General features: G+C 35.5%; 2 protein-coding genes and 1 pseudogene across 6 annotated transcripts; all 3 read right to left on the reverse strand.

Moving 5' to 3' along the window:
- LOC107653544 (ankyrin repeat and MYND domain-containing protein 1-like) overlaps nucleotides 1-1176 on the reverse strand; it is a 25764-nt pseudogene extending 24588 nt beyond the window's left edge.
- A 980-nt stretch (nucleotides 1177-2156) lies between these two features.
- Nucleotides 2157-6061, reverse strand: LOC107653616 (hematopoietic SH2 domain-containing protein homolog). 3 transcript variants are annotated; one of them, XM_016440370.1, is made up of 6 exons: nucleotides 5445-6061; nucleotides 4630-4769; nucleotides 4402-4491; nucleotides 4110-4275; nucleotides 3614-3841; nucleotides 2157-3042 (listed from the first exon to the last, which is right to left on the reverse strand). In XM_016440370.1, the coding sequence occupies exons 2-6, from the start codon at nucleotides 4752-4754 to the stop codon at nucleotides 2509-2511; spliced, it is 1143 nt and encodes a 380-aa protein (XP_016295856.1). In that variant the 5' UTR covers nucleotides 4755-4769; nucleotides 5445-6061; the 3' UTR covers nucleotides 2157-2508. The 3 variants fall into 3 exon arrangements, with proteins under 3 accessions (XP_016295856.1, XP_016295854.1, XP_016295855.1); XM_016440368.1 differs by having other exon boundaries at nucleotides 5400-6061; XM_016440369.1 differs by lacking the exon at nucleotides 5445-6061 and adding an exon at nucleotides 5194-5357.
- A 189-nt stretch (nucleotides 6062-6250) lies between these two features.
- LOC107653617 (tropomyosin alpha-1 chain-like) lies at nucleotides 6251-20402 on the reverse strand. Of its 3 annotated transcripts, none has more exons than XM_016440371.1 (9): nucleotides 20112-20400; nucleotides 18129-18254; nucleotides 11193-11326; nucleotides 10462-10579; nucleotides 10034-10104; nucleotides 9852-9927; nucleotides 9563-9625; nucleotides 9399-9468; nucleotides 6251-6857 (listed from the first exon to the last, which is right to left on the reverse strand). In XM_016440371.1, exons 1-9 carry the CDS (start codon nucleotides 20223-20225, stop codon nucleotides 6775-6777), a joined length of 855 nt encoding a protein of 284 aa, XP_016295857.1. In that variant the 5' UTR covers nucleotides 20226-20400; the 3' UTR covers nucleotides 6251-6774. The 3 variants fall into 3 exon arrangements, with proteins under 3 accessions (XP_016295857.1, XP_016295859.1, XP_016295858.1); XM_016440372.1 differs by lacking the exon at nucleotides 6251-6857 and adding an exon at nucleotides 6878-7894 and having other exon boundaries at nucleotides 20112-20402; XM_016440373.1 differs by lacking the exons at nucleotides 18129-18254; nucleotides 20112-20400 and adding an exon at nucleotides 15195-15417.
- Between the last annotated feature and the right edge of the window lie 6093 nt (nucleotides 20403-26495).

Raw genomic sequence — 26495 nt, forward strand, 5'->3', positions numbered from 1 at the left:
ACATGAATACATAAGTACATTTCTAGCTTGCATACATGTGTGGTGCTTGCAAAATGAAGAGCAAATGAGATTTGAGGATATATATATATATATTTATATATATATATATATAATCAAATGGTGTATTTCTGCCACTTTCCACGAATAAGGTACAAAAAGGGCCTGCAAATATAAATAAATACAAATTATTATTTTTCAACTACAACTAAATATTATCTGAGCTGGTTTATTTTATATTCATTGCCATTCATTGATTTTGCAATAAAAAAGGGCCTGAAAATCAGCAAACAAACAAACAAGCAAATACATACATAAATACATTTTTCAATTTCAGCTACAGCTAAATATTATCTGAGGTGGTTTATTTTCTATTAATTTCCATTCATTGATTTTGCAATTTTCTATCAATAAACATTAGCATGTAATGTTTAGTTATAGAAAACTGAAAATCAACGAAATATTGATATTGAGAGAGAGAGAGAGATTTTTTCCAACTTCACACATTTTCACACATTTTCTGAGCACATTTTATTTTCATTTTCATTTCCATTCATTTATTTTTCAATTTTCCATCAATAAACATTATTATTCAATGTTTATTTTTAGAAAATGTAAAATCAATGAATGGAAAATGGACAAAATAGACTAAAAATTATCAAATAAAAAGAATTTTAAAAATGCCAAACCTTACACAGCTAAATAATGTTTATATTATTTGAAATTAGTAAAAAATTTAATGTATTTTTATTTTTTTATTTAGTATTTTTAGCAAATAACTGAATAGAATTTCAGCAGACTGTGAAAATTATGACACTGTTGATTTTAATTGTTAGATGTAGTCAAGATCTGGAAGGTTGAATAGTGATATTGAATGTTTTTAAAATGAGCTACTTAATATTACGTTGTATAATTGTTTATCAAACATGTTTGTGCAAAAATGTCCATTAATGTGTAATAATGAGTTCATAACTTAAAACTTTATCTTAGAACCAACAGACCATTATATGTTATCATGTTACATGTGAAGTGAAACATACCTCTCCATTTGGCCATGTGAAGACACCAGTGCCATGCTTCAGGTTATTCACGAATCCCCTCATATTTACATCCATCCTGCCATTCCTGGATGCCATGTAGGCCTACATTTCTTTTACAAAAACTCTCTCTTCCCCACATCACTGTTTTATCCTTCTTATTCGGTTCATGTCATAAACACTTTAATTGTTTGTTTATTAAATTAACTGCAATTAAGCCGGTTCCTCTGTAAGATAGCTGGTACTCCAGATGGTATATTCATGACATAATATACATGACAAAGGCCGGCGACCCTCTTCAAATCTCTCTCTCTCACACGCAAGCCCACGCACATCCATATCTGCGCTAATAATGTCTGTCTAAATAACTTACTACATAATTAATCTGTTTTCATAATTAAACTTGTTTGGCGGCTGTCAGTTGTGTAACGCCCCAGGTTATACATTACAAGTGGCTGAACGCACTTGAGTGGCCTTACAGAAAGATGAACATTTAATTAAAAATCAATGATCTTCTGAGACTGTCTAATAAAGAGCTAAAATAAAGACTAAGATACTCCTAAGAAGAAAAAAAGGTGGTTTGCTCATTTTAGGTCAATGTTGATGGTTTGGGTGCTTTTACCAGCTAAATATACTTAGACCAGCCTGCCCTGGAATACCAACTAAACCGTCATAAACCAGCTAAATGATGAATTAATATATTTTGTAAATATTTGCAATAAATGTTAAAAGAATAATCATGTATAATATAACATTGTCACTTAGTGATAATTATTGAGTGTATGTCCTAAATAAATGACAAAATATACATTCATAGATTAAAATTATCATATAAATAGCTATAGCCAACAGTACATAAATATATTAAAATATTTTACATAATTAAAGGCCAAGATGTAAAAGCAACACAATAGCAAATACCTCCTAGTCTTAGGTCATGTTTGATGGTCTTAGAGGGAGTTTTGGCGCTTGTTACCAGCTAAGCCATTCATTTTAAGGCCAGTCTGGAAGACTAGCTAAACCAGCTTAAACCTGCAAAATGACAAACAGAATCATGCACCACAGTATTTATATGGTACTCCAATGTATTTGGAAGAAATAACATGGTAGTCTTGGGTTTCTTGTATCACCTGTACATTTATTGACCAACTGCAGTAAAAAGCTAATATTTACAATGTTTTTTTCTTTTCTTTCCTGATATGTAAAGTGCCAGATTTTAGAAAGTATAATCTGTAAGTATATTCAAATTCATGCCCACAGGCACAACACATTCTGTCATTGTTATATTAAAATATTTTACATTGTCCAACAGGTTTTTCCAGATGACAATCCTCTGTTCAGCATGTGTTGTGACAGAAATTGAAATGAAGCATAGCGAAAAAGAACATCACAACAAAGAGACTGATGTTGTCACGCTATTTAATGACAATAAAATAAATGCTCTGAGTAAAACCACCCATCTTTATGTTTTTATCTAGTAGCCAGGTGCAAAAGGAGGTGGATTTAGGTACTCCAGTGGTAATTCTCTATCTGCAAAGTTGGGAATCCCATCAGATGCCCGACGGCCAACATTTGTGGATTTTTCAGGTAACTCCTGATAGTCATTTTCCTCCAGTTGTTTAGGGTTCATGTTACTGCTCTCCAAAGCAGGAAAAGGTGCATTTTCCTGACACGCATCTTGAGTGATCTCCTCATACATGTGGTCCTTGGAGCGGTTCTTTTTAAGCTTTTTCTTAATTTGTGCCAGGCCCATGACCACCGGTTTCAAGGGTTGTTGGTTTTTCTGATGGGTACGGCCTTCAAGAGGTCTGTTGGGTGGGATCTGATGTCTGTCAGAGCTTACCAGTGTCAACCCTTGCGATCTGTCTGCCTCTGCGGTGGCTTGCTGGCGATTTGGCAAGCATGCTCTGGGCGGTAACTGTGGTGGAATGTCAGCTGTGGTGGCGTCATTTGGTGGTTTGGACATAAATATCGTTCTAGGCTTTAGAATAGGCTTTGTTTGCTGATCCTGAATTTAAAAAATCCATTATTAGCCATTAAACAACCTGTTCCTTAAAACACAATTACATATACTGTCCTTTTAAATTAACAGTTCAGGCGAAAATGTACTCACCCTCAGGCCATCCGAGATGTAGATGAGGTTGTTTTGAACAGATTTGGAGAAACTTAGCATTACATCACTTGCTCACTAATGGATCCTCTGCAGTGAATGGTTGCCGTCAGAATGAGAGTTTCTTACAAACATGCAGATTTTCACATTACAAGATGTTAATTGATGGACTGGAGTCATGTGGATTACTTGTGGATTATTGTGATGTTTTTATCAGCTGTTTGGACTCTCATTCTGACAGCACCCATTCACTGCAGAGGATCCTTTGGTGAGCAAGTGATGTAATGCTAAATTTCTCCGAATCTGTTATGAGGAAGAAGCAAACTCATCTACATCTTGAAAGGGCCTGAGGGTGAGTACATTTTCAGTAAATTTTCCATTTTGGGTGAGCTATTCTTTTAACTACAAGACAATTATATAATTTGTAATTTTATAAATATAATCACATAATCTGTTGATGCTGTATTACCGCGCTCTGTAGATTCAAAGAGCTCAATTCCATCTCCAAGCTGGGATACAGTCTCGCAGAAGGACTTGTAGGTAGCGTAAATGATTCGTTTTGGAGCGGCGAAGTCGGGTTGTGTTCAGAGATATTTGAATGAGCTGCTGGAGTTGAACAATTTATCCATTCAACCTGTCCAGGGTTTACATCTTTCTTTTGAGGAAACAACAACCCAGCGTAGTTATTTTCGCCACCCTGCATACAAATAAGACCATAAAAAAAGACCAGACATACAAAGATAACGATTAATGTTGATGGTGAAAAAACATTTGACTCTTTTTCCTCTTTCCCCTATACTATTTAACAATGCAAAAGTGTACAAAACTTAATATTATATAACTTTATATAATTTTTTGTGATGTCAAAATCTTTCTAAATGTTATAAGAGACTGGGACTATACTTCTAGGTATTTCTAATAGATATTTTTATAATGTATTATTACATTATTGTGTAACTCTATACCTGTTCGCAGGCCACAGTTAGCAAGTCATTGTAGGGGAGAATGGGGTTTCTGCGATGAAAGGCCACCAAGTCATGGAGGGAGCAGAAGCGTGTCTTTTCTCCCACTATAATATACTGGTTATCTGGCAATACGTCAATCATGAAGTGTCTGCAGCGATCTTCAGCTCTAGGAGAAAGATTTATAGGTGACCCTTTGATTCGTGGACTCATTCATGTACAGTACTTGTGAATCAAACTTCCTTATAGTGAAGTTTATTTACTGACAACAATGGCCACATTGAAACAGACTTACCGATAAGATAATGTATAACCCACCCTGCTCTCGCTAACACGAATGAGGAAGTAACCAGGAGGTTTGCACATCAGCATGTCCTCCGCAGCCCTACAATAAAGAAGTATTTTATCTGACAGGTATCAGTAACCTGATTTTCTGCTCTATGATGTCATTGTGTTCATGATAAGACATAGTCTGAGCATTCATGCTTAGTTTTGTAACATAATACAGTATTCGATCCATTACTTCCTGGATATTATTCCATGGAACCATTCTGGAACAATCCCATTCTTCAAAATGCAGCTGCGCTGGAATTCAGTGAACCAGTCGAATGCTGCATCACTGCTGTCATGTGGTAAAGGCGCAGCCATGACATCCAGTGTGTCCTAAATGCACAAATAATTTGATGGTAAAATGTACATTTTTAACAAAATGAATATAGGCCAATGACATTCATTTTGTGTCCCAAATTATTTTAAAATACATTAAAATATTATTCATTCAGACAATGACTTAAATACACCACTTCTATGATGAACATGTATTCAACATTTAAATTAAAATCCTTTTCTTTTCTTTTTTTAATCTATGTGAACTCTCCAGAGATTAGAATAAACAATAAAGTGTCAACAGATATAAATAAATAAGTAAATACATAAATAAATAACTACGTACATGCATACATAAGGATTAAATGTTAAGTTAAATTAAATTAAACCGGAACATATATCACATATAGGAAGTTATAAATATTTAAAATCTGTCAAACTGATCAGTAGTTTAATGAGTCACAAAATCTTGATTACTCACCCTTAAATGACCAAACTAGTTTAATGTTGATTTACCAAAAATGGAAGTTCCATTACTTTTAGCGCGCTTATTTGCTTATATTTAAACATTACAGTCTATATATTCTACGTAATACATAGTTGACGTAAAGGTGTTTTAAAACGACTGCCGCCATTATACACAATAATACATCGAAAAAGGTAATGTTTTCATAACGCGTAACTCACCTGGCGAGGCACACGGTACAGTGACGGCAGCTGACGTGACCTCACCTGTTAAAAGTGTTGTGTTGGGTGTGGTTTACACAAAAGGTCAACGACACATTTCAGATCATGAACTATTAATATCTAACGCTTTATACTTTAAGTCATCAGTCGGTGTCTGGTAAAAACATATTAATCAGTTTACAGACGAGTACAGTTGATTTGTGCGCGGGGCATAGTATGGCGGTTGACTTGATATAATGAATATTAATTACGTCCTGTTCCCTTTCCTGAATCATCCAGTAACACAGCCTAATTAATATTCATTAGGCAAGTCATTCAGCGAATCAGGAAAGCCTGCTCGACATAACTTAATCAATATTAATTAGCCCGCACTTCCCGCTAGTTGTCCTACGCACGTTTAACCTTTGCCTCTCAGCAAATCAGGTAGGTGTGCTCGGAGAACGTCACGTGAGTCATTAATATGTATGAGCAAAACCTTCGCTGTGGTGGGATCCGTATGTTCACCTAATATACAGTTCAGAACGGTTCAAATATAATTTTTTGTGTCAGGTGGTCATATACTGATACTAATTTACTGTATCAAGTACCACCCTTGCGTGAAATGTTTCTTCCAGGCACCGCAGGAGAAATAGGCAGAAACGAGTCAACTTTAAGCATACTGAAAGTCTGTAAAAAATATGAAGCTCATGTAATTGGACTGTTCTGGACAATAATCAAACACAAACAGGCTTTTTATAAAAAGCACAGTATTACACAGAAAGTGGAAAAGAGACGTTTGAGGCATTTTGAAAATACTCATTTGACAGGAAAAAAGCAACAACGCATTCACAGAAATTCTAGGGAAGAGCTAATATTTCTTTGGTCTTTATTTGGTCCCCATTATGTTGTGGTTCCACAAAATTATTCAGGTACTTTTAAACATGCCATGGTACTGTGTACATGTCAAAAATACCATCGTATTATCAATGGAGGAATGTACTGCTGCAGTGCATCACGTGGCCAGCAGATAGAGCGCATGATGTACATATGAGAAACACTGCAATGAAAGCACCATCTTTAACGTCTTCATCTGACCGGAATGCGCAACTTCAAGTGAATTTCTGCTCAGCATATTAACATATTCACTTTCCATGCGGTATGACATTTATTAAACTACTTATAACGTTGTTTTAGTGGGAAAACTCGGCACCTCAGGTTTTTTGGCTATTTTTGGAAGTAGCGATATCGGGATAAAAGCGCAAAAGAAATACCGCAGAAAAATTAAATTATTAGCCTATTCTGTGAGAAAATAGGGCTCAATAGATTGCGAGTTGGAATGAAGGAGTGTATTTGTGGAATGTTGCAAGATGGACGTCGTTCTCTCTCATCGTCTCTCTTATAAGCTGTTGAGCTCCTGAAGCGTCTGATCCAGCACTTGATGCATTCCGAGGTTTTCTTCTTTTGCAGTAGATAATTTTTCTAAAAGCAAAAATGAAAATAACTAGTTAGACGCTACTGCTGTAAATATGTATACTGTACACACGTGAAAATAGGCCTACAGTCTTAGTTTAGTGCACTTCATCCACAACCACACAATAGTGAAAAACGTCGAATTTTCATTTGCTTGCATTGAATGGTCAGTATGTTAGTAATAATATGAAATTACAATGGCATGTATGTCTAAAGAAGAATTTTTCTAATGTGAAGATTAGTAAAATATTCAATATTTGTAAAAATATTACATGAATACAGTAGTGGGAAATCAGAGCGGAATGTAACCTCACCTTTGTGGACATCAGAATATTATATGGAAGAGAGGAGTAGGAAACTTAAGAATGTTTAATAGATTTTTTTTTTTTTTATATTACATTTAAAAATATTACCGAGTTGAGAGCTGGGCTAAGCTGAGCATGTTGTTATTTAGTTACTGAGTCTGATATTGTTTTTGTGTAAAGATCCCAAATTTCTCAAAATTTCTGATACTTTTTCAGAAATGAATTTCCATGACCAATGCATATCCACGACCTTTCCAGTTGTTTGTGATTAATGGGTAATCATTTAAAAAATCTATTTAATTCAGGCAGATTCACTAATGAATCATTCAGACAAATTTGTCAACGAATTTGAACATTGGAACACTGGATTCGAGAACAATTCACTCACAAATCGCTACGTCTTACAAGCAAGTAAAATATTTCATCTAGGTCTAAAAATTCCTCATATTTCAAGGATTTTCATCACTGTAGGGACCCTTCTCAATATTCAAAACGAATCATTAACAATTAAAACAGAAGAATGACAGGCTGAAATGAAACAACAGGAGTGTTTTATTGAAACTAGCGAAGGCACATTGAAGAAAATGAAGCAAACATGAAGAAAGTGTCTAGAAATCTGAGATAGCAGGAGGTGCAGCAGAGCGGGACAGAGATGGATCTACAGGGAGGTCATGTCATTTAGAGCATGGTCCAGCTCCTCAGAGATGGCTTTATACTTCAGCTTCTGAGCATAGAGTTCATCTGAAGATTGGCAGGAAAAACAGGAAAGCGAAGGATGAGAAGCAGCAATGGACAGAAACCAAATGAAAAAGAGAAAGACAAGAAGTTAATGGATATATGAAGACTAAACCTGCAATGAAGATCATGTTCTACCAGGAAAAATATAAGAAAATCATGTGCAAACCAACAATGACTGTAAATTTCCATCTGGCCCAGAGAAGATATGCTCCCTAGTTACTTTTACTAGTCATATATACTTTTAATAAGCAAATGCAGAGTTTGGTCTCATAAAGAGTTGACTTTGCACTGTAAGAAACAGACATACTTCATTTCTCTTGGGACAGAAGCTATACCAGGCTTGTTCAAACCGATTCCATATACTGAGCCGAATATATCATCTTCCAATGAAAGGTTTAAGCAGCTGAAACATGAGCTTGCCAGAACTCTGACAAAATTACTTTAAAACAATATGGTGTTGTGTGTTTCAAAGATTATATGGCCCTTATACAGACGGGGAGCATGACCCGCCTGTGACCTGTAAAATCCCATCCACACAAGACTTTTCAATGTGTCTTGCTTCGCCACTGGTCATTTCTGAAGGTGAAAAGTTCATTTAGCCACTTCCTTACATTCACTTTAGCTTTCATAAGAACAGTTTAGTGTGTAGTGTTGCTTGCCAAGTGAAACTATAGTCAAAAATTACCCTTTTGAAAAAGTTGTTAGCTGCATCATAGTTTACAAATAAAATATAGTTAAGTATATTAAATATATTTAGGAGTAAAATATCTTTTCATTTATGTTCTTTTCATCTGTACCAGTTAATTCTGACTGAATGAAACCATTTGCAAAAAAACGAACCTCCCAAACCAATCGAATCTAGCTTTTGAATCAGTTCATTCCATCATAATGAAGTGATTCACTAAAATGGACCACCCAAATAAATCGAATCTAGTTTTTGAACTAGTTCTTTTTTTCTGAGTGAAGCGGTTCACTAAAACAGACCACCCAAACCAATCAAGTTTTGTTTACGAATCAGTTAGCTGCTTCTAAACAAAGCCATTTGTACAACTGCCCAAACCAAACCAATCAAACTAAAATGAATGATCTTTCCCTATGTTTTTTGTTGTGCTAATCTCGATTTACTGGAGAAAATATCTCAATCCTGGAAAAGTAACACTGCTTTGAAAACAGCTACTGTGAATCTTTATGAACAAGTTCACTGAAATAAACTATTTGAACAAAGTAATTTACTTCAGCAAATCATCCGAACGAACAGATGCACTGGAAGTCATCAACATGTTGTCATGCTACACGGCTACAACAGTAGTCATTGCTAATTACTGGAAAAGCTACAATACAGTGTTTTGAAAACAGCTACTTGCACTTCTACAAAATGTAGTTACGCAGACTCTCTATGTTCATTTAGTTACTCCCCAGTATTGCTAAACAGTTTCAGTTGAACTTTTGGCTCCACTGCAAACTTGTTTAAAAAGAACTCCGTTAAAACAGATTACTCTGTTCGTACCTTCCAGGTCATCGATGGATTTTTCCAGTTTGGCCACTGTCCTCTCTGCAAACTCTGCGCGGGTCTCGGCCTGAAAAAACATTTAGGGACGTAGAAAAAAGACATTTGGGGGTGAAAAAGGGCAGCTTATCTTTGACCCTTGTCTCATTTATTGCCGCATTTACCTCCTTCAGCTTGTCACTAAGAACTTTAATTTCCTCTTCATACTTGTCTTCTTTTTCTGAGTACTGAAACATGCAAACAAAGACAAGCAAATCTATTTCATTTTCTGTCAGCACTGAATAAACTCTGTATTGTCCTTAGAGCTATTGTGTTGTGAGAACTTTAACCGTAAATGACTGTGTTTTAGTTTCAAAGCAATTATCAGGCTCTGAAGTCGAGCGATGATTATTATAGAGGTTTGAAATTGTGACTTTGTGAACATTAACAGATAAAAGAAAGATGTTGACTTACTTTCTCTGCCTGAGCCTCTAGGGATTTAAGGTTGTTGGTAACGTTTTTCAATTCCTCCTCCAAATCACTAGCTTTGCTGGAAGTGTTTGAGAAGAAAACAATGTTTTAACTGGTCAACCAACAAACATTCCCATCTTAGTCTACTTAAAAGTGTGAGAACAAAAGTGTGAGAATAGGCATACCATTCAGCGACTTCGGCTCTCTCCTCAGCTCGCTCCAGCTCCCCCTCGAGAATCACCAGTTTACGGGCCACCTGTAGCAAAGATGGCGTTCAGATAAAGAGTTTCAAACTTCACACATCTGGAAACGTTGTTCCTTCAGGCGCTTGTAACTAGGGTTGGGCCGATAGACAATGCCATCGTCCATCGCCGATGGCTGACAGCCATCACGATGTTAAGCTGACATCGTGACCCCCCCCATCACACACACCCCCTCTCCCGCAATCCGCCGCATCCCAGTTCCGTGTTCGGTGTATAATGCATTATTTGTTTCACATTTCGGGCACACCCCTAACCCCGCCCCCCGATGTCATCGTCCATCACAATGTTTCACTGTAGACATCGTCCGATGCCAATTTGGTAGACATCGCCCAACTCTACTTGTAACTCACCTCTTCGTATTTGCGGTCGGCTTCCTCGGCGATGTGTTTGGCCTCCTTTAGCTGCATCTCCTGGATCTCCATCTTCTCCTCGTCCTTCATGGCACGGTTCTCGATTACCTTCATGCCTCTGAAGTTGAAACAAGCTGTTAGTTATTAGGTCATCAATAGGAGATGTTACTGATGACCTCTTCAGTTAATATGCTGCAGATCAACAAAAAAAATGGTTGAGCTTTATTTCATAATCAACAGCATTCCCATGGTAATGAGATCTGGAAATGGGAACTGACCAATGAATTTCCATGAGGTTTCCAGTTGTTTGTGATTACTGTATATGATTTTTTTTTTTTAAACATTGATTCAGACAGATTTGCTAATGAATCATTAAAAACAATTTGTGAACCAGTTTGAACAATGCATGGGAACATCATGGAACATTTTGATTGCAAGGAATTTCTGAAAATTCATGGAAAATTTCCTTTTAGCTCAGTTCTGAAATATTTAGTAATAATATTTTTAGTTTTTAATATTTATTTAAATATTAAATTAATATTTTAAATTGTTTTTAAATGTTAAAAATATATATATAAATCATAAAAGGTGGAAACCATGAATAAAACAGCCAATGAGTCTGTTTCCACCCTCTTAGGTCTTCACTCGAGAGAACCATGTAGTTTGTACCCAAAGCAACACAGCAATTCATTCCTTCCACCGTTATTTATAAATCAAAGGTTTCCATTAACCTCTCGCTCTCGTCTGCTGCTTTCTCCGCCTCTTCCAGTTTCTGCAGTGCAGTTGAAAGTCTCTCCTGAGCCCGATCCAGTTCCTCTTCTACCAGCTGAATCCTGCGGTTCAGACCTGCCACATCACCCTCAGCCTGACAACAAAATAAGGTCAAAGGTTACTTATATACAATTATATACCGACTACAAAAATATGCATGTGGGATATAAAATAATGTTTTAATATTTTTTCATGTCTGTGGGGATTCTCCCGATGATGAAGTTATTTTTGTCAGTTTTTTTTGCACAAAGCACAATCAACTGAAGCAGAAAAAACATTTTTACACCCTTTACGACCACCACCACCCGTTGTGACTCAAACAAAGATTGGCCTCAGAACAAGGACAATAGTGCCTCTGTGACATTTCTCACAGCCAGACCGTCCAGTTATTGCACTGATAATTGCAGCTATAACTATGACAGATATCACCATGGCTTTCTCACAGTGCAGACGCTCAACTGAGCGAGTACACAATTCTCTCAGAACAGTAGGAAAATCTCACAGCCAAGAAACTGCATCTAGGTTTGAAAGAGGAGACAGAATAACAGGACATAGGGAAAAGGTTAAAAAGAGCAAATCGTCCATTTTTCTGATCGCATCTTTGTTTTGAGTCAGAGCTGCTATTACAGACTCTTTTTTACTCTACTGTTTTCTATAAGGTCCAGTGGACTATTTGCAGCATGAATGGTAGATCAAGGCTGACGTACCACACTTTATGCACCTTATTTTCCAATGCAGAAGTAAGCTGTTTTCTGTAAATGTGCGAGACTTCTGCTTCCTTAGCCGCAGTAGTGAAATAACGAGAAGAATAACAAAGTGCAATAAACGGTAAAATTGTTTGTGCTACAAGCCAGTGTGTTTATAATTGAGACAATACATTAAAATAATATAGTAAGAAACACCAGTTTGCAATATCAAGCAGCAAAATTAGCTATTTTGTATAGCTAAAAGTAGCTGGAAACAGATGACACCGGAAGCCAGAGACATTAAATTTACAAATGGCCACGCCCAGGAAAAATAAGGTGAATACCACACCAGTGATCAATGTGACTTTATGTCTAGAAATATAACTTTTTTCTCATAATAACAACTTTTTTTCTCATAATTGTGACTTTACTGTATATCTCACATTGCAACTTTATATCTCGCATTGACAATAACTTTCAAACCAACTGTAAATGTGACTAAAATAAAAGTTTTCATCTCGCAATTAAGGGAAATAAAGTTGGAATTGCGAGATAAAAAGTTATATTTCAAGATATAAAACATTTCTTGGAATGGTGACTTTTTTCTCATAATTGCAACTTTTTTACTCACAATACAACTATCTCACAATTATGAGAAATATAGTTATAATTGCGAGATATTATTTCAAGATATAACATATTTCTTGTAATTGCAAGTTTTTTCTCATAACTGTGACTTTGTATCTCAAAATAGGACTTTATATTTTGCAATGTGCGAGTTTGTATCTGGCTATTAGACATTTAAGTATGCTATTCAATATTGACATCAATAAAGAAAGGGGTCAAATGAACATTTATTCACACATAGTCAACCAAGACATCAATGGAGTAGGAAGCTGACCCCCTTTCGAATAAAAGCGAGCCAGAGAGGGGAGGAGAAAAATGCACAGGAAATGGACACACTCCACATCCTCTCCCCTCCCAAAATGCTCATTCAGTTCAGGGTCAGGATACTCCCTCATGAGCCATATCCTTTCCTAAGTCACTGCATTCCCTGGCTGCTTTAGATGCAAGCCATATACGGTAAAACAAGCTCTGGAGAATGCTAGTGGTGAAGTGCCCAAAAGATTTAAAAGCTAAAGAATAGCAAAAAAACACGTGTTATCAAGAATTGTCTGGACGCAGCCTTGAACATTTCATCATGTACAAGACAAACCCAAACATCCATATGTGTGATATGAGATGGCGACATTCCCAGATCTATGGATTCCCAGGGCCATTTAAACCACAGTGCACTCAGATCTTGTTAGAGCGTTTGTATCCAATTATACATTTAGGGTTGAAATGTGGGGGAATCACCTGTGACTGCTGTCGACTTCCTGAAGCACAGTACTATTGTACAGTATGTGACATTGAGCAAACACTGAGACAAACCCTATCAGTGTAATGACCTTTTTATGGGCTGATATTATGAAAATAAGGCCTATCGGATGAAAACGAACAGTGGAAATTAAGTAAGGAAGTGAAGAAAATGAAGGCTCATTTTCAAGTTCATATTAGAAACCTTAGTGGTAAAAGAGCCAAAGAAAAAGTTGCAGATGCAAAATGATTGGTGATTTCTAACCAAATGCAAAGAAAAGCAGAAGATTGTTGGAGCATTGTAAAGTAAGTGACCACTGTGACTAAACTTTAAAAAGATATGCAAAAGAGGTCTTGATATAATTTCTAACACCATGGGAACCTGTCGATGCAAATTTGAGGAGCCTAATGATTTTTGTGCAGACTTCACATATGTTTCTGGTCATGTTCTTGACTTTTAACCCCACTCTGAATTGACCTACATAAATTAGGGCCATCATGGAGAGGTCATTGGTCACGTCATGACCAAGTCCAGCAGCCTTCTGTCACACTAAGGGTGGGAAAACTCCCACTTATTAAAGCAAAGCCAGCAAAATTTGTGTGACAAACGTATGACTCGACACCACAAAAGGGAAAGAAGGAAGTTGATGTAGGAGAAGGATGTGACCAACAACCTCCCTAACATTTCTGAAGATCTCCATTAAATGTAAAAGTCAACAGGTCCTAGACAATAGACACACTATTGGTCTACAAACACTTGAAGAGCAGGACTTTTCTTAAGCAGTGCCAGCTTCATGCATATCTGCATGGTCATCTGAATACGAAGAGGGTCCACAGGAAACTCCAGTGTGGAACAAGAGACAACATCCTGACTCAGTTCCTTTGAGAGCTCAGGATGGGACATCCTTTGGGTCTTTCTTGAATACAGCAAAATCTAATTCTTGAGTTCTATGAAAGATCTAACAATTCTTCATTGTCTAAACCAAAACAGGAGAGAATTCACATTTCCTACAGTTCCATACCAGCGACGAGATAGACTGAAGGGTTCTGGCTGTATTTCCTTACAGCGGCTTGAACATTAAGTGCTCCACACGGGATGGGTCAGAAAATTTCATAAAATGGAAAACCACCAAGGACTGTGGGGGAGGGAGGCTTCCTTGACAAGCATCTTCGCATCAAGGAAAACTTCCTGACATACAACATTTCGTCATATTATTCATCTAAAATAAGGGATTTTATTGAAAAATATTATTTAATACGTCCAAATGAACCTGATTACACCAACAGTTTAGGTAGAAATTGCTCCACCAAAAATGCAATAACTACCACTTTACTTTGTGTTTCTGTCTCATTGGATGGATGGATTGATGGTTTTATGACTGAATACATTAGGTTACACCAAAAAAAAGTCAATTTTAATCCATTGGTTTAAGATGGGGTAGAAACATCTCATTAATAGACAGACAGACAGACAGACAGACAGATAGACAGATAGATATATAGATAGATAGATAGATTAATCTTTAAGAATTGTAAATGTAAGCAGAAAAATAATGCAACTGTATTAGACTAGACAAAAACGTAGCAATTGTTAGTTAAAACAAATAAATGGTTAATTGTGTAAATTAACTAAAACAACGGTAAAATGGTGTAATAAACCCGCATGAGAAAACACTGAGGCCTAACATCTGCCCAAAAGCAAATTTGGGGGTTGGACTGTCCCTTTGGACCAACGCCTTTCATTCCACAACCTCACGTCTGCTTCCAGGTCTCACTGTTCACCTAAACATACAATTATAGTCTTGAGAGGCGCCCGGGAGCTTTTTATAGACGCCTGCGTTCACAGAGGGAGCGCGTAGAAGAGTCCGGAGAGTGTAAAGACGATAAGCAAGAAGGAAGAAAGAAGATTTGTCTCACTTTCTCCCGGAGCTCGCGCTCATTGCCCAGCTCGCGCTGTAGAACCAACGCTCGATCTTCTGCGTCATCCGCCTGCTGCTGCAAAGTCTGGATCTTTCTCTTCACTGCGTCCAGAGAAGTCACACCTGTCATTTTTGATACTTTACTATATTATATTTACTACTAAAAAACGAAACAAACTGTGGTCAGGAAAAATAAAACGATGCGAAAAAAACAACGCTAAACTTTTCAAAAAGGCTATAAAAAATAAATACATAAAATCCCAAATATATATATATATATATATATATATATATTCCCGAATATATGGATGTTACAAAAATAACGGAATGCTAATGAACTTGGATGGCCAGTGCAAAAAAAAAAAAGGAGTGAAAACGACACGAAATGTGCAATCCAAATTCTTCCCAGTCCGGATCAATACAAAACGGTTCTTCTTCGCTGGAGGTTATTTCTGTCTCTTGGAGTCATTGGAATGTGAGAGAATGTAAGGAGGCTGAGCAGAGCTTCTGCAGAAAAGTTTCAACGCAACTGTGGAAAAGTGAGGTCCCAGTGACGTCATTATGGGCGGGGCGCCCATTGAGTCAAAATTTCAGTCTTATTTTGTGTTAATTACGTTTTTGTATAAAGTTTGACAACTCTAAACCATATAAAGTAGTACTATTTTGGTTTATATTTACTCGTATTTTGTTAATATTTTAAATATTTGAATTACTTTATACTACACTGTAAAATCTGTTTTTAACAGAAATGTAATGTGCAAATACCTTAAAATGACCACAATTAATTTCTTAATTCTATAGACGTTTCAACAATTGTATGTTTAATAGCTAAGGGGTCACATAAAAATCATGTTATACACCTTGATTTTAGCTGTTATGATTTTAATTAAGTTATATTATAACATCTTATAAATAACTTGGAACTTGGCAGTTTTTCGAGGCCCCTTATTTGAGAAACACTGTTATTTCTACCTGACCTGTCCATTAAAAATACTTTAGCTGATGTAACTTAATGTATTCAGGTTGATTCAATCATTTCAAATAATATTTTTAAATAAGATAAGGTTTTAGATTTTCACATTAGCTTTCAAAATATTTTTACAGCATATCAAAAAATATCTTACACTGTAAAATGTTTTTTTTTTTTTTGTTTCCCTTAATTTGTCAATCATTTGATTTTCATTTCAATTCTAAAAATTTAAATTCAAAGTAGTCAAAAGGTATGATGCATTTCTCACTGCATATTGTGGCTTTGCCACCACTTTGAGTTCACTTGCTAATTCAACACAGCAATCAAACGCAATTTTTTTAATTACATCCCCCACAATTAAATTGTCGACGTTACACACCATTTCATGTGTGACACACTTTCCTCAGAAGTGTGCTTTTGTTCTAAAGACGAGCCAGCGATCTCAGAGCATTGATTTCATTAGTCACAGGAGTGTGGCCCTCTGTGTTTGCTTTCGCTACATTCTTGGGATTCCTGGGCTGCTACATGGCAACCGAAGCCCCAGTCTACCCTGCTGTTCACTGACTTATCAGTAACAGGCCTTGAAAATCCCTTGCTCATTGAGAGTATCTTACCTACTTCTTTGGCGTTGCGAATGCAAATGTATAATTCGTTTACAGTTTCCTCTAATGCATGACATGTGGTAGACTTGTCTGGAGCACATTTTCAGGGCACTGCTCCAAGGAACTCGAAATGTGTTTGTATCCCCAGTTTCAGGCCTCTCAGTCTGCCTAAAGAAAACTAGAACCTTCTACAGGAAATTAATCTTACTCAAAAATGCATTTGTCCTCTTATTGAATAAAGTTTGGTGTCACGGTGTGTCTTGTAGACGGTTTTGTGGTCAACGACAACATGAAGAACATCTCTCTTTAAATGGATTTACCCTCATGCTAGAATCATTAAGGACTGACAAACAACCGATTTGCCCCTCCTCAGCTTCCTTCTCAAACTATGCAGTCATTTCCTTTGAGGTCACATTGTGAGGAGTAACCCGAGCTTATCAGAGCAGTGGACAGGATGGACCACTTCAGGACCATGTGTGATTACGGCAATTTTCTCACTCGTCCCAAGGCCAAACACATTTCTACAGGTGAAAAAAATTGTCTTGTCTGAATCAGGAGAGAAACATGCACAGATCAAGTGCTGTTTACAAGCAAAAACAGTCCAAAACAGTTATGAACAAACATAGGTGGATTTTGATGTGAAAGGGAATGGATGTTTTTACTGGTGGAAGTGTTAGGATTTTGGATGCATATTTTGTCAAGAAGCGATGGTTTAAAGTTAAAATGCCTTTTAATATGAATTTGTTTCTTACAAACATGCAGCTTTTCATACATTGATGGACTGGAGTCATGTGGATTACTTATGGATTATTGTGATGCTTTTATCAGCTGTTTGGACTCTAATTTTTACGGCACCCATTCACTGCAGAGGATCCATTGGTGAGGAAGTGATGTAATGCTAAATCTCTCCAAATCTGTTCCCATGAACAAACAAACACATCTACATCTTGGATGGCCTGTGGGTAAGCAAATTCTGAGCAAATATAAATTTTTGGGTGAACTATTCCTTTAAAAGTGCCTAATTTGTGTGTTTAAACTTGAACATTATCTTTTCAGTGAGTGGTGTGTCCGTTTCAAGGCATTACAGAAGTAAACCTGAGGAAAGAGGTATTTTAAAAGATTTATGTCTTGCGTCGACATGTTTTATTGAGGTAAAGCTTTTTATTGCCCTATAAATCCCCATTTGAAACACTTTTGAAATGGTGCCGTGACCCTGAAATGGACCAGCTGGGATGAAAGCTGCAGTGACAGGAAGTGAAAGCATCATAACAAAGCCTAAATGTCTCAAGTTGTTTATCATAGAGGAAACATGTCTGATTCTGTTTAATTGAAACCGAGTCTAAAAGAATGTGTCACTTACATCAGCAGCTTTTTTCTCAGACACTTCCAGTTTCTCTTGGGCATTTTTCAGGGCCTCTGAGTACTTGTCCAGTTCATCTTCAGTCTGTTTGAGCTTTTTCTGCAGGCCGACCAGTTCATCCTCCAGCTGTATGAGGAAGAGTGAGTTAAAATATCAGAGCACTGTACTCTACACATAACTTAGGGGAATATATCCCAGATGTCCAAACAAAAATCTGTCTGGAATGTGTATAGTAATATTGAGAGTATAATCAACAATTATCACCCATAACATTATCAAACATTTTTATAGCAAAATAACTGTAATAAGAAAAATATGAATAATGAGAAATATTAAACATATTTATAGTGCATAATATTATTTTTTTTTAAATGTACATATATAGAGTACATAATGATTAAAAATAATATTTTATTGCTGTAGTCTAGTGGTTAAGGCATATACCCTAAACAAAAAAATATATAAATAAAAGTTTATGCATTTTATGACTTATATTTAATTATATGACCTTAATAATAATAATAATAAAATTAATAATAATTGTAATATTCATCACACATAAGTTATTTTTATTGTTGTAGTCTAACGACTTCATGCCAGAATAAAACAATAATATAATTGTAATAATAAATATAACTGTATTGCTGTATAGTGGTTGTTTTGCACTGTCTAAATAAAAAAATACATGATTATTATTAATGGCATGTTTATGCATTTTATGTCACATATAATTAAAATCATGTTATTTATCATGTTTTTATTGGTGTCAAAGAGTACAACAATTAAATAATAATTAAAATAATGTAATAATAATAATTATTAATATTACCGTTGTTGTAAGTATTATTAATATTACCGTTGTTGTAATTATTATTAATTTAAATTAATTAATACATATCAGAAAAGGTTTTGGTAACCCATATTGAAATCATAGGCCTGCTCCCTGGACAGAAATAACTATATTTAATTTTAGTCTGAGGTAAACTTGTCATATGGCAGTAAGTGAGATAAACACTCACAAACACTTTGCTATCTGTGGCTATCAGTTTGGCTGGGTTCTTGTGTTTAAGAGAGCATCTGTTAATCTCCTGGGATTCCAGACAGCCTCACTTCTCTTGTCCATTTATAACCTTAAGGCTTGGTTTCACAGTCAGGGCTTAGACTAAGCCAGGTTTAGGCCATAGTTCAATTCAGACATTTAAGTATCTTTTATACATTTTCCTTAGAAATAAAAAAAAACATTACTGGTGTGCATCTTGAGACAAAACAATGGAACTGCTATATTTTAAAATATATCAGTGCAAGTTTCTTTCAGATAAAACAGCTCAGATATGCATTTTAGTCTGGGACTAGGCTTAAACCTTGTTTGTGAAACCAGGGGTAAGTGTTCTAAATGGTGTAAGACAGACATACTGATGGTTTGACTTACAACCAAATATTCATTAGGAGGAGTAAGATTTCCACAGTGACTTTCTAGAGTACAGTATAATATATACAAATATATTTTTATTAAATACATACTATTATAACAATATCCCAATTTACAATTTTTTTTACAGAATTTATTATTCATGATTAATGTTAATTTAGAATTTATTAAATTATTGTTCTTTTTTTTTTTGTTCAACTAATGTTAACCTATACACCTTTTAACATTAAAAAGTATTAGTATATGAAAAAATACATTAACCAATATTAATAAATGCCTTTAAAGTATTGTTCATTGTCAGGTTTGATTTTTACAGATTTTTTATAGGATTCCTAGATAATTGTACATAATAGCCACTGCTGTGAAAGATCCAGAATTGCAGTGCAAATGCATACTTGGTTTTCAAGTATGAGGTCTTGGCTCACTTCTCCTTGATTACAATCATACAGTCCAGCCTTGACTGATGCTGTTGCCAGCTCTTTTGTTTGGACCTCTTACGTTTTTTACGTCACTCTGCTGTATCTGGATTCCTACCTGAATTTCTAAGTTCTTACCTGCTTGCATTTGTCCTCAGCAGCTTTCTGTTCTGTCTCGGCCTGCTCAGCTCGGTCGATGGCATTCTCCTTGTCCAGTTTGAGCATCTGCATCTTCTTCTTGATGGCCTCCATGGTTGCAGGTTGATCTAGTGTCTGGGTTGAATATGAAATTCAAGCTACGAACGAAGTGCAGTTCTTGGTCCTTCAGTCGAAACTGTGGTCAGACTAATGGATGCAAGAGATTTAGGAGAGGAGAAGAATGCAGCTGATGCTGCCTGCAACCAAGAGCTGCCAGCAATGCTGGATCGCTTTACATAACCCAACCAAAGTATAAAAGGCCCCCCCCACCCGTCTCCCTATCTAAACACTTGTGAGAAGGAATGGCCTGGACCAAACACAGTCAGAAGAACTTCTCCTTATTTGGAGTGGTGCATATTGTTTTTAAAAAAGGACCAAGTGATGGAGAGGTGAGCAGATAGGACCTGCGTCCAAATTTAACCCTGTAATTGTCCATAAGTGTGAAAGAACTTTCATTGCAATTCCTTGTTACACTCTTAAAAATACAGGTTCTTAGATATTGATGGCATGTTCTTCATTGTCCAAAAAGGTTCTTTTGATTATTAAAATGTTCTTCACACTAACAACATTTTTTTTATTTTTTAAATGCTTCTTACATGGCATCACTGCAAAAAAAAACCACTTTAGAACCTTTATTTTTTAGAAATGTAGGTGATATACATAAAAAATATACATACCTATATGATTTCATCCTAAGGCAAGTATCAATAATATTATTACTAACATTTATGGTTATGTACTTTTCAAAACCCCTAACTCTAAGCAGACATAAATGATACATCAGATTGTGCGGTTTGCTGAGAGAAGGCGCTATTATTTTCTTATTACGCAGCTCTCTGGAATACTCGATTCTTATTGGTTAATCGCAGCATTCTGCGATAAGATATTCATAGTATTCACTGTTGTTCATGGCAACGCTTATTCAAACTACTCAACGCAACTGGTGTCATCTTGTGTCTCAGTTACCGATTGTACTGAAAATGACCTCGGGGCATTTCAGACGACATTTGTCTTGTTACTAGGCCGCTCATTTTGTACATTGGAATGGACTTTTTTTTTCTTAGCAGAAGCTTTAGTATAAAATTCTAAAATAATTTCAAATTCAAATCAATATTACATGTCCACTTATTTATTTTTTTTATTCTGTGAGTAGCTTATTGTTTGTAATTGTAATCTACTGGCTAATAAAATGCCCAGAAATCCCATAGGTACACAGAAACTTGGATGTGGGCAATTATAAATTGGGTAAGAAGCAACCACCACAACAATGCACAAAACCCCTATCAGAACGCATTTGCAACCCTATATCAAATCTCTGGCAACCACTGAAAATTTAACATTAAATAAATAATATTGAGATCTGTATAGAATTAAATCTTCAAATCCAAAGGAGGAGAAAAAAAGTTTTTAAAAAGTAAATGGAAAAAATAGATAATTTAGTACAAGGGTTAATTATACCTAAAGCAAACAAATTTATTTCTATTCATTTCATACCTTGTTCAATAAAGTCTGACATAAAGAAATTGCATACACTTGATTTAGAGTTGTTGAGACCCAAAGTGCTAAATGGTCAAACTGTTGGGTTTAACTGCTTTGGCACTCAAAACTAGAGCAGACGTGCAGAATGTAACACTCTTCTCTGACTGGCTCTCTTAACTGCTATTGGAAACCAGACATTCTATTAGACATTTTGTGAACTACAACAAACAGTCATTTAGCTTCTTCTAAACTGGGTTTTCAGTTTTATTTTTGCTCATATAAAGGTGCTTCAAAAGGTTCTTCAAGCGATGCCATAGAAGAACCATTTTTGGTTCCACAAATAACCATTCAGTCAAAGGTTCTTTAAAGAACCATCTCTTTCTTACCTTTTTGTAATCTGAAGAACCTTCTTTCACCACAAAGAACCTTTTGTCGAACAGAAAGGTTCTTCAGATGTTAAAGGTTCTTTATTGAACCATTTAGACAAAAAGGTTCTTCTATGGCATCGTGAAGCACCTTTATTTTTAAGAGTGTAAGCTCTCTTTAAGTTTAACTAAACAAATCCTTGAATTCCCGCCATGCCACAAACCACAACTTTAGCATCAAGGTGGTAAAACTGCAAGACATGTTCAGCATGTACCTCAGACATACTCGTCTGTCAAACAGATGATTCACTCTCCACAACACCTGGATGAACATTCTGAGAAGAGTGTCCAAAAACACCTGTGCTCCAGACAAACAGCTTCTCTAACGTTTGCCGCATGTCATCATTACATATGACGTCATGGCAATACACAGATGTTTGGCACCTGTATACCCACTCCAGTGTGCTCTGTCTTTGTTGGCCTCCCTAAGGCACTGTTGTAAGGAAAATACGTAATGAGATTTGGCTTTCGTTCAGCGTTATTTACTCATGCCTGCCCTGCTGAGCTTTAAGGATGAAGGGAAGTATGAACATGTGTCATGTTATTGAGCAGTGCCCCATCGTGGAAGAAGTTTAACGGACGAGTACAACACAAAGTGTACTTTGTAAGATCAGCTAACAGACAAGAACATGCTATGAAAATTCTTTAATGCAGTAGAAAGCTAAAAATTAGAGCAATGTTCCAAGTAAAATACAGGTTAAACTCAAGATTGATTATCACATAAAAACTGTTCCTCAGTCCAAAAAAAAAAGCACTGGCAAAGATTTTTAGTAATTATTTGATCTGTGCAGTTTAAAAAAGTTATTTTAGAAAATGTAAAATTGTGTAAAAAAATTAACGAGAAATGAAAAGTCTAAGTTGTGCCAGGACTACTCATTATTTATTGACAAAAAATAGTTGTATAGATATCTTTTGGAAAGTGTAAACTTGTGTAAAAAAATTCTAATGTGTAAAGTCTAAATTGTCATATTGTCGCAGGACAACTCATTATTAAAGTTTACAGTTCAATATTTTTTTGTCAATAAATAGTTCATTTAGAAAGTGTAAAATTTGTAAAGAACATATAAAAGTGTAAAAAAAATGTTGTGTAAATCATCTAAATCATCATTTTGTGGTGGGACTACCTATTATTTATCAACAAATAAATTATTATTTATTGATAAGAATGTAAAAAGTACTGTAAGTAAAAAGTATTGGATTCTATGGTAACAGTAATTTTTAAGTCTTGTGGCTATACTTTAGAAACTGTATTTGAACTTTCATTACATTTACAATTTCCACTGAAAGTGGTTTACTGTAAACACAGTTCTGTTTTGCTAAAACTTAATTACTAGTCAACATTTTTTTCTGGAGTAATTAACATGCCTTAAATACTTTCCATAGGTATTAACATTCCTTTAAACTAAGCTTAATTTGATGGAATTTACATATGAGATCAATATGTACTAGTCTGCTATCATTACTAAAGCATGTTGACATGCCAAAAGGGAGTAAACCACACTAAACACAAAGGAAAAATTGCAAGGAGTGTCTCTTTTTCTATGTACAATCAACTAACTAAAATGAGTACCACTAACTTAACTACATTTTTTCAGTTGCGTGACAGTAGCCCAGCTATGTTTTCAAAATAATATAGCTTTTCCTTTAACAAGCTAGATTTTTAACAATTATCGTAGCATATAGCATGACAAAGTATTACGCACAAAGTCTGTTTTTTCGCTACTACTACTATTTGGCCGCTAATTGACATAGAAGTAATGATTACGGATGTCACTAAAGCCAAGATGGTTTTCCATGTCATCTAATAAGTTTTATGTCACTAAAAATGAACATTCTGAAGAGAACTTCTTCAAAAGCTTGTCAAGCTACAGTTGTAAGGTAGCTTCTCCAAAACTAGCATGCACATATACTTAACACATAAACACACACACACACACACACACACGTCTGGTCAGCTATCTTTGTGGGGACTCTCCATAGGTGTAATTGTTTTTCTACTGTACAGACCGTATATTCTATTGCCCTACGCCAACCCTACCCCTAAACCTACCCCTCACAGGAAACTTTCTGCATTTTTAGATTTTCAAAAAACTTAATTCTGTATGATTTATAAGCTTTTGTACCCGTGGGGACCACAATTTAGGTCCCCACCGTGACACGAGTCCCCATGAGTCTGTGTGTAGTCCGGTTTAAGTCCCCACCAGGATATATAAACCAGTACACACACACACACACACACACACTTATTTTAACTTCCCCCTCAACTGTTGATGTATTTGCATGCTTCTTTTAAGTGCAGACTGATCTGTTCTGTGGGAAATGCAGGCATTCAGCTGGAGATAAGACAAGAGGAGGTGACTGAGGGAGTGATTGTGACTGAGTGCAGTGTTGCCAACTAATTTTCAGGGGAAGTTGCTAAAGGAAGGTTGATTTGTTGCTAAAAGTTGCTAAATGATGTTGTGATGTCATTGAGGGATGACGTCATTACGTAATCACGACGCAAAATTGTCAAATCTCAGCAAAAACATATATTTTTATATGTTCATTTAGATTTGTTCGTAATAATATAAATGCATAATATAATATTAAAATATAAATAAACATTTTTAAATACACTGAATTATCGAAAGCTTACACATTTTTGAACGATTACAATTTAAGTTTTTTTTTATTAGCTAGTAAACTAGTAAAACTACTCATTCTGAACAATTATAGATTTAAGATTGTATTAGTAGTTCGTATGCTACACTCTAAGAAAAGTCTGTAAAAATAGGGCAAAATCTATTAATATGAAGGAATTTTCCATAATTATTATTCACACGTTTTTTTACCTACATTTTAAATTACGCATTGTATTTTGTGTTTTCGGGTTATGGATAATGTCCTGGAAAATTACTACATTTTTCATTTTTCTAGATATTTTTCTTGATCAACTGATCAACAATCTCAAGTACAAGCTACTAACAAGGTGTATCATAAATGAACAATTATTCAATTATTATTATTATTATTTGTTGCTAGGTGCTTTTGGAAGAAAAAGTTGCTAGGGTAGTCTGAAAAGTTCCTACATTTAGCAACAAAATTGCTAAATTGGCAACACTGACTGAGTGACTGAGAGAGAAACGGAGGCAGAATATCACAGGCCCCTCCCACAGGAAACCCTAGCTCAGCTCAGCCTGACCTTTTATGGTAAAAATTCCCCAATCCTGGCTGCCTGTTTTGGGAATAGCTGTTATAAACTATAACTCGATTTAAAGAAACAAGAGCACAGAAAGTGCAGCCACAGAAGTTTGATTTTAACAGTAGCAAAGAGAAAGATAGACAAAAACAGCTACATAGTAATAGTTGTGATCTCCTGTTATTTAAAAGCGATTAAAACGTGACAGGATAAACATGAAAAACAACACTGCTATCTGTGATTATGTAGTTCACAATTCCATTGCTCACCAGTTTGCTTTACAAATCTACCTTAGGTTTGGTATTAATTATAATTAAACATTACATTCGAGTTAGCCTCAAACGTTCCCACATGCTAGTTCACATCAATAAAACACTTTAGCTTATTTGAAACGCTCTGCCACTAACAGTTACGCAAACATTGACGACTGATTCTAACTGCACTAGCAAAATCTAAAGTGCCCCCTTGTGGTAGTCTATATTAGGGTCTCTAGTTTGACCACAAACTGCTTGTCCATGTGCAAGAACTAACTACTCAGGTTCATATTTTCCAAGCCCAATTCCGCCATCATGTGAACAAAGTACGTGACTACATGATCTAATGCACTTAAAAAGAAGAAAAAAATTAACAAGTACTGCAACATGACAAATAGGCGTAACTGAAAAAACACAATACAAAAATACAGGAACAACAGCGCAAAATAAGCAGTGAACAGTTGAACAGTATGTAATACTCTTTTTAAATTATAATTAAATAATTATAATAAAGTGGAAAAACATTAAGTGGACAAAAAAAGTAATAGAACTTAATCATTAAGATTGAATGAACGCATTCAGTTCAGAATATAGGCCTATTCGTTAGGCAAAGTTAATATATGTCCTCCTACGTTAACTTTCATAATGACCAGCAGAGGGACTCTAAGTATGTATAAAATCCTGCTGTTATGGCCGTTTTTCGCAACAGGTGATCTCTCCGATTTAACTTATTGCTTTGGACATTTGGATTTGTTCATGGAGGTAATTAAGTACTTAATTTGAAAATATTTAATAAATAAGTAATATTTTTGCTGGTCAGTTGCACTAAAGAGAGCTCCAAATCATAACAATGATGAAAGCCTTGACTTTAGACTCTCTGTTTGGCCAACCCTTACCAAAAAGTAGTAAACTTCAAGTTTATTTTAGTAAGTATACTTACGTAAAGTTCAAGTATATTTTTAAGTATACTTTATGTAGTAAGTATACA

This window comes from Sinocyclocheilus anshuiensis, unplaced genomic scaffold, assembly GCF_001515605.1.
Source record: "Sinocyclocheilus anshuiensis isolate Anshui unplaced genomic scaffold, SAMN03320099.WGS_v1.1 scaffold1079, whole genome shotgun sequence".
Classification (NCBI taxonomy): Eukaryota; Metazoa; Chordata; class Actinopteri; order Cypriniformes; family Cyprinidae; genus Sinocyclocheilus; species Sinocyclocheilus anshuiensis.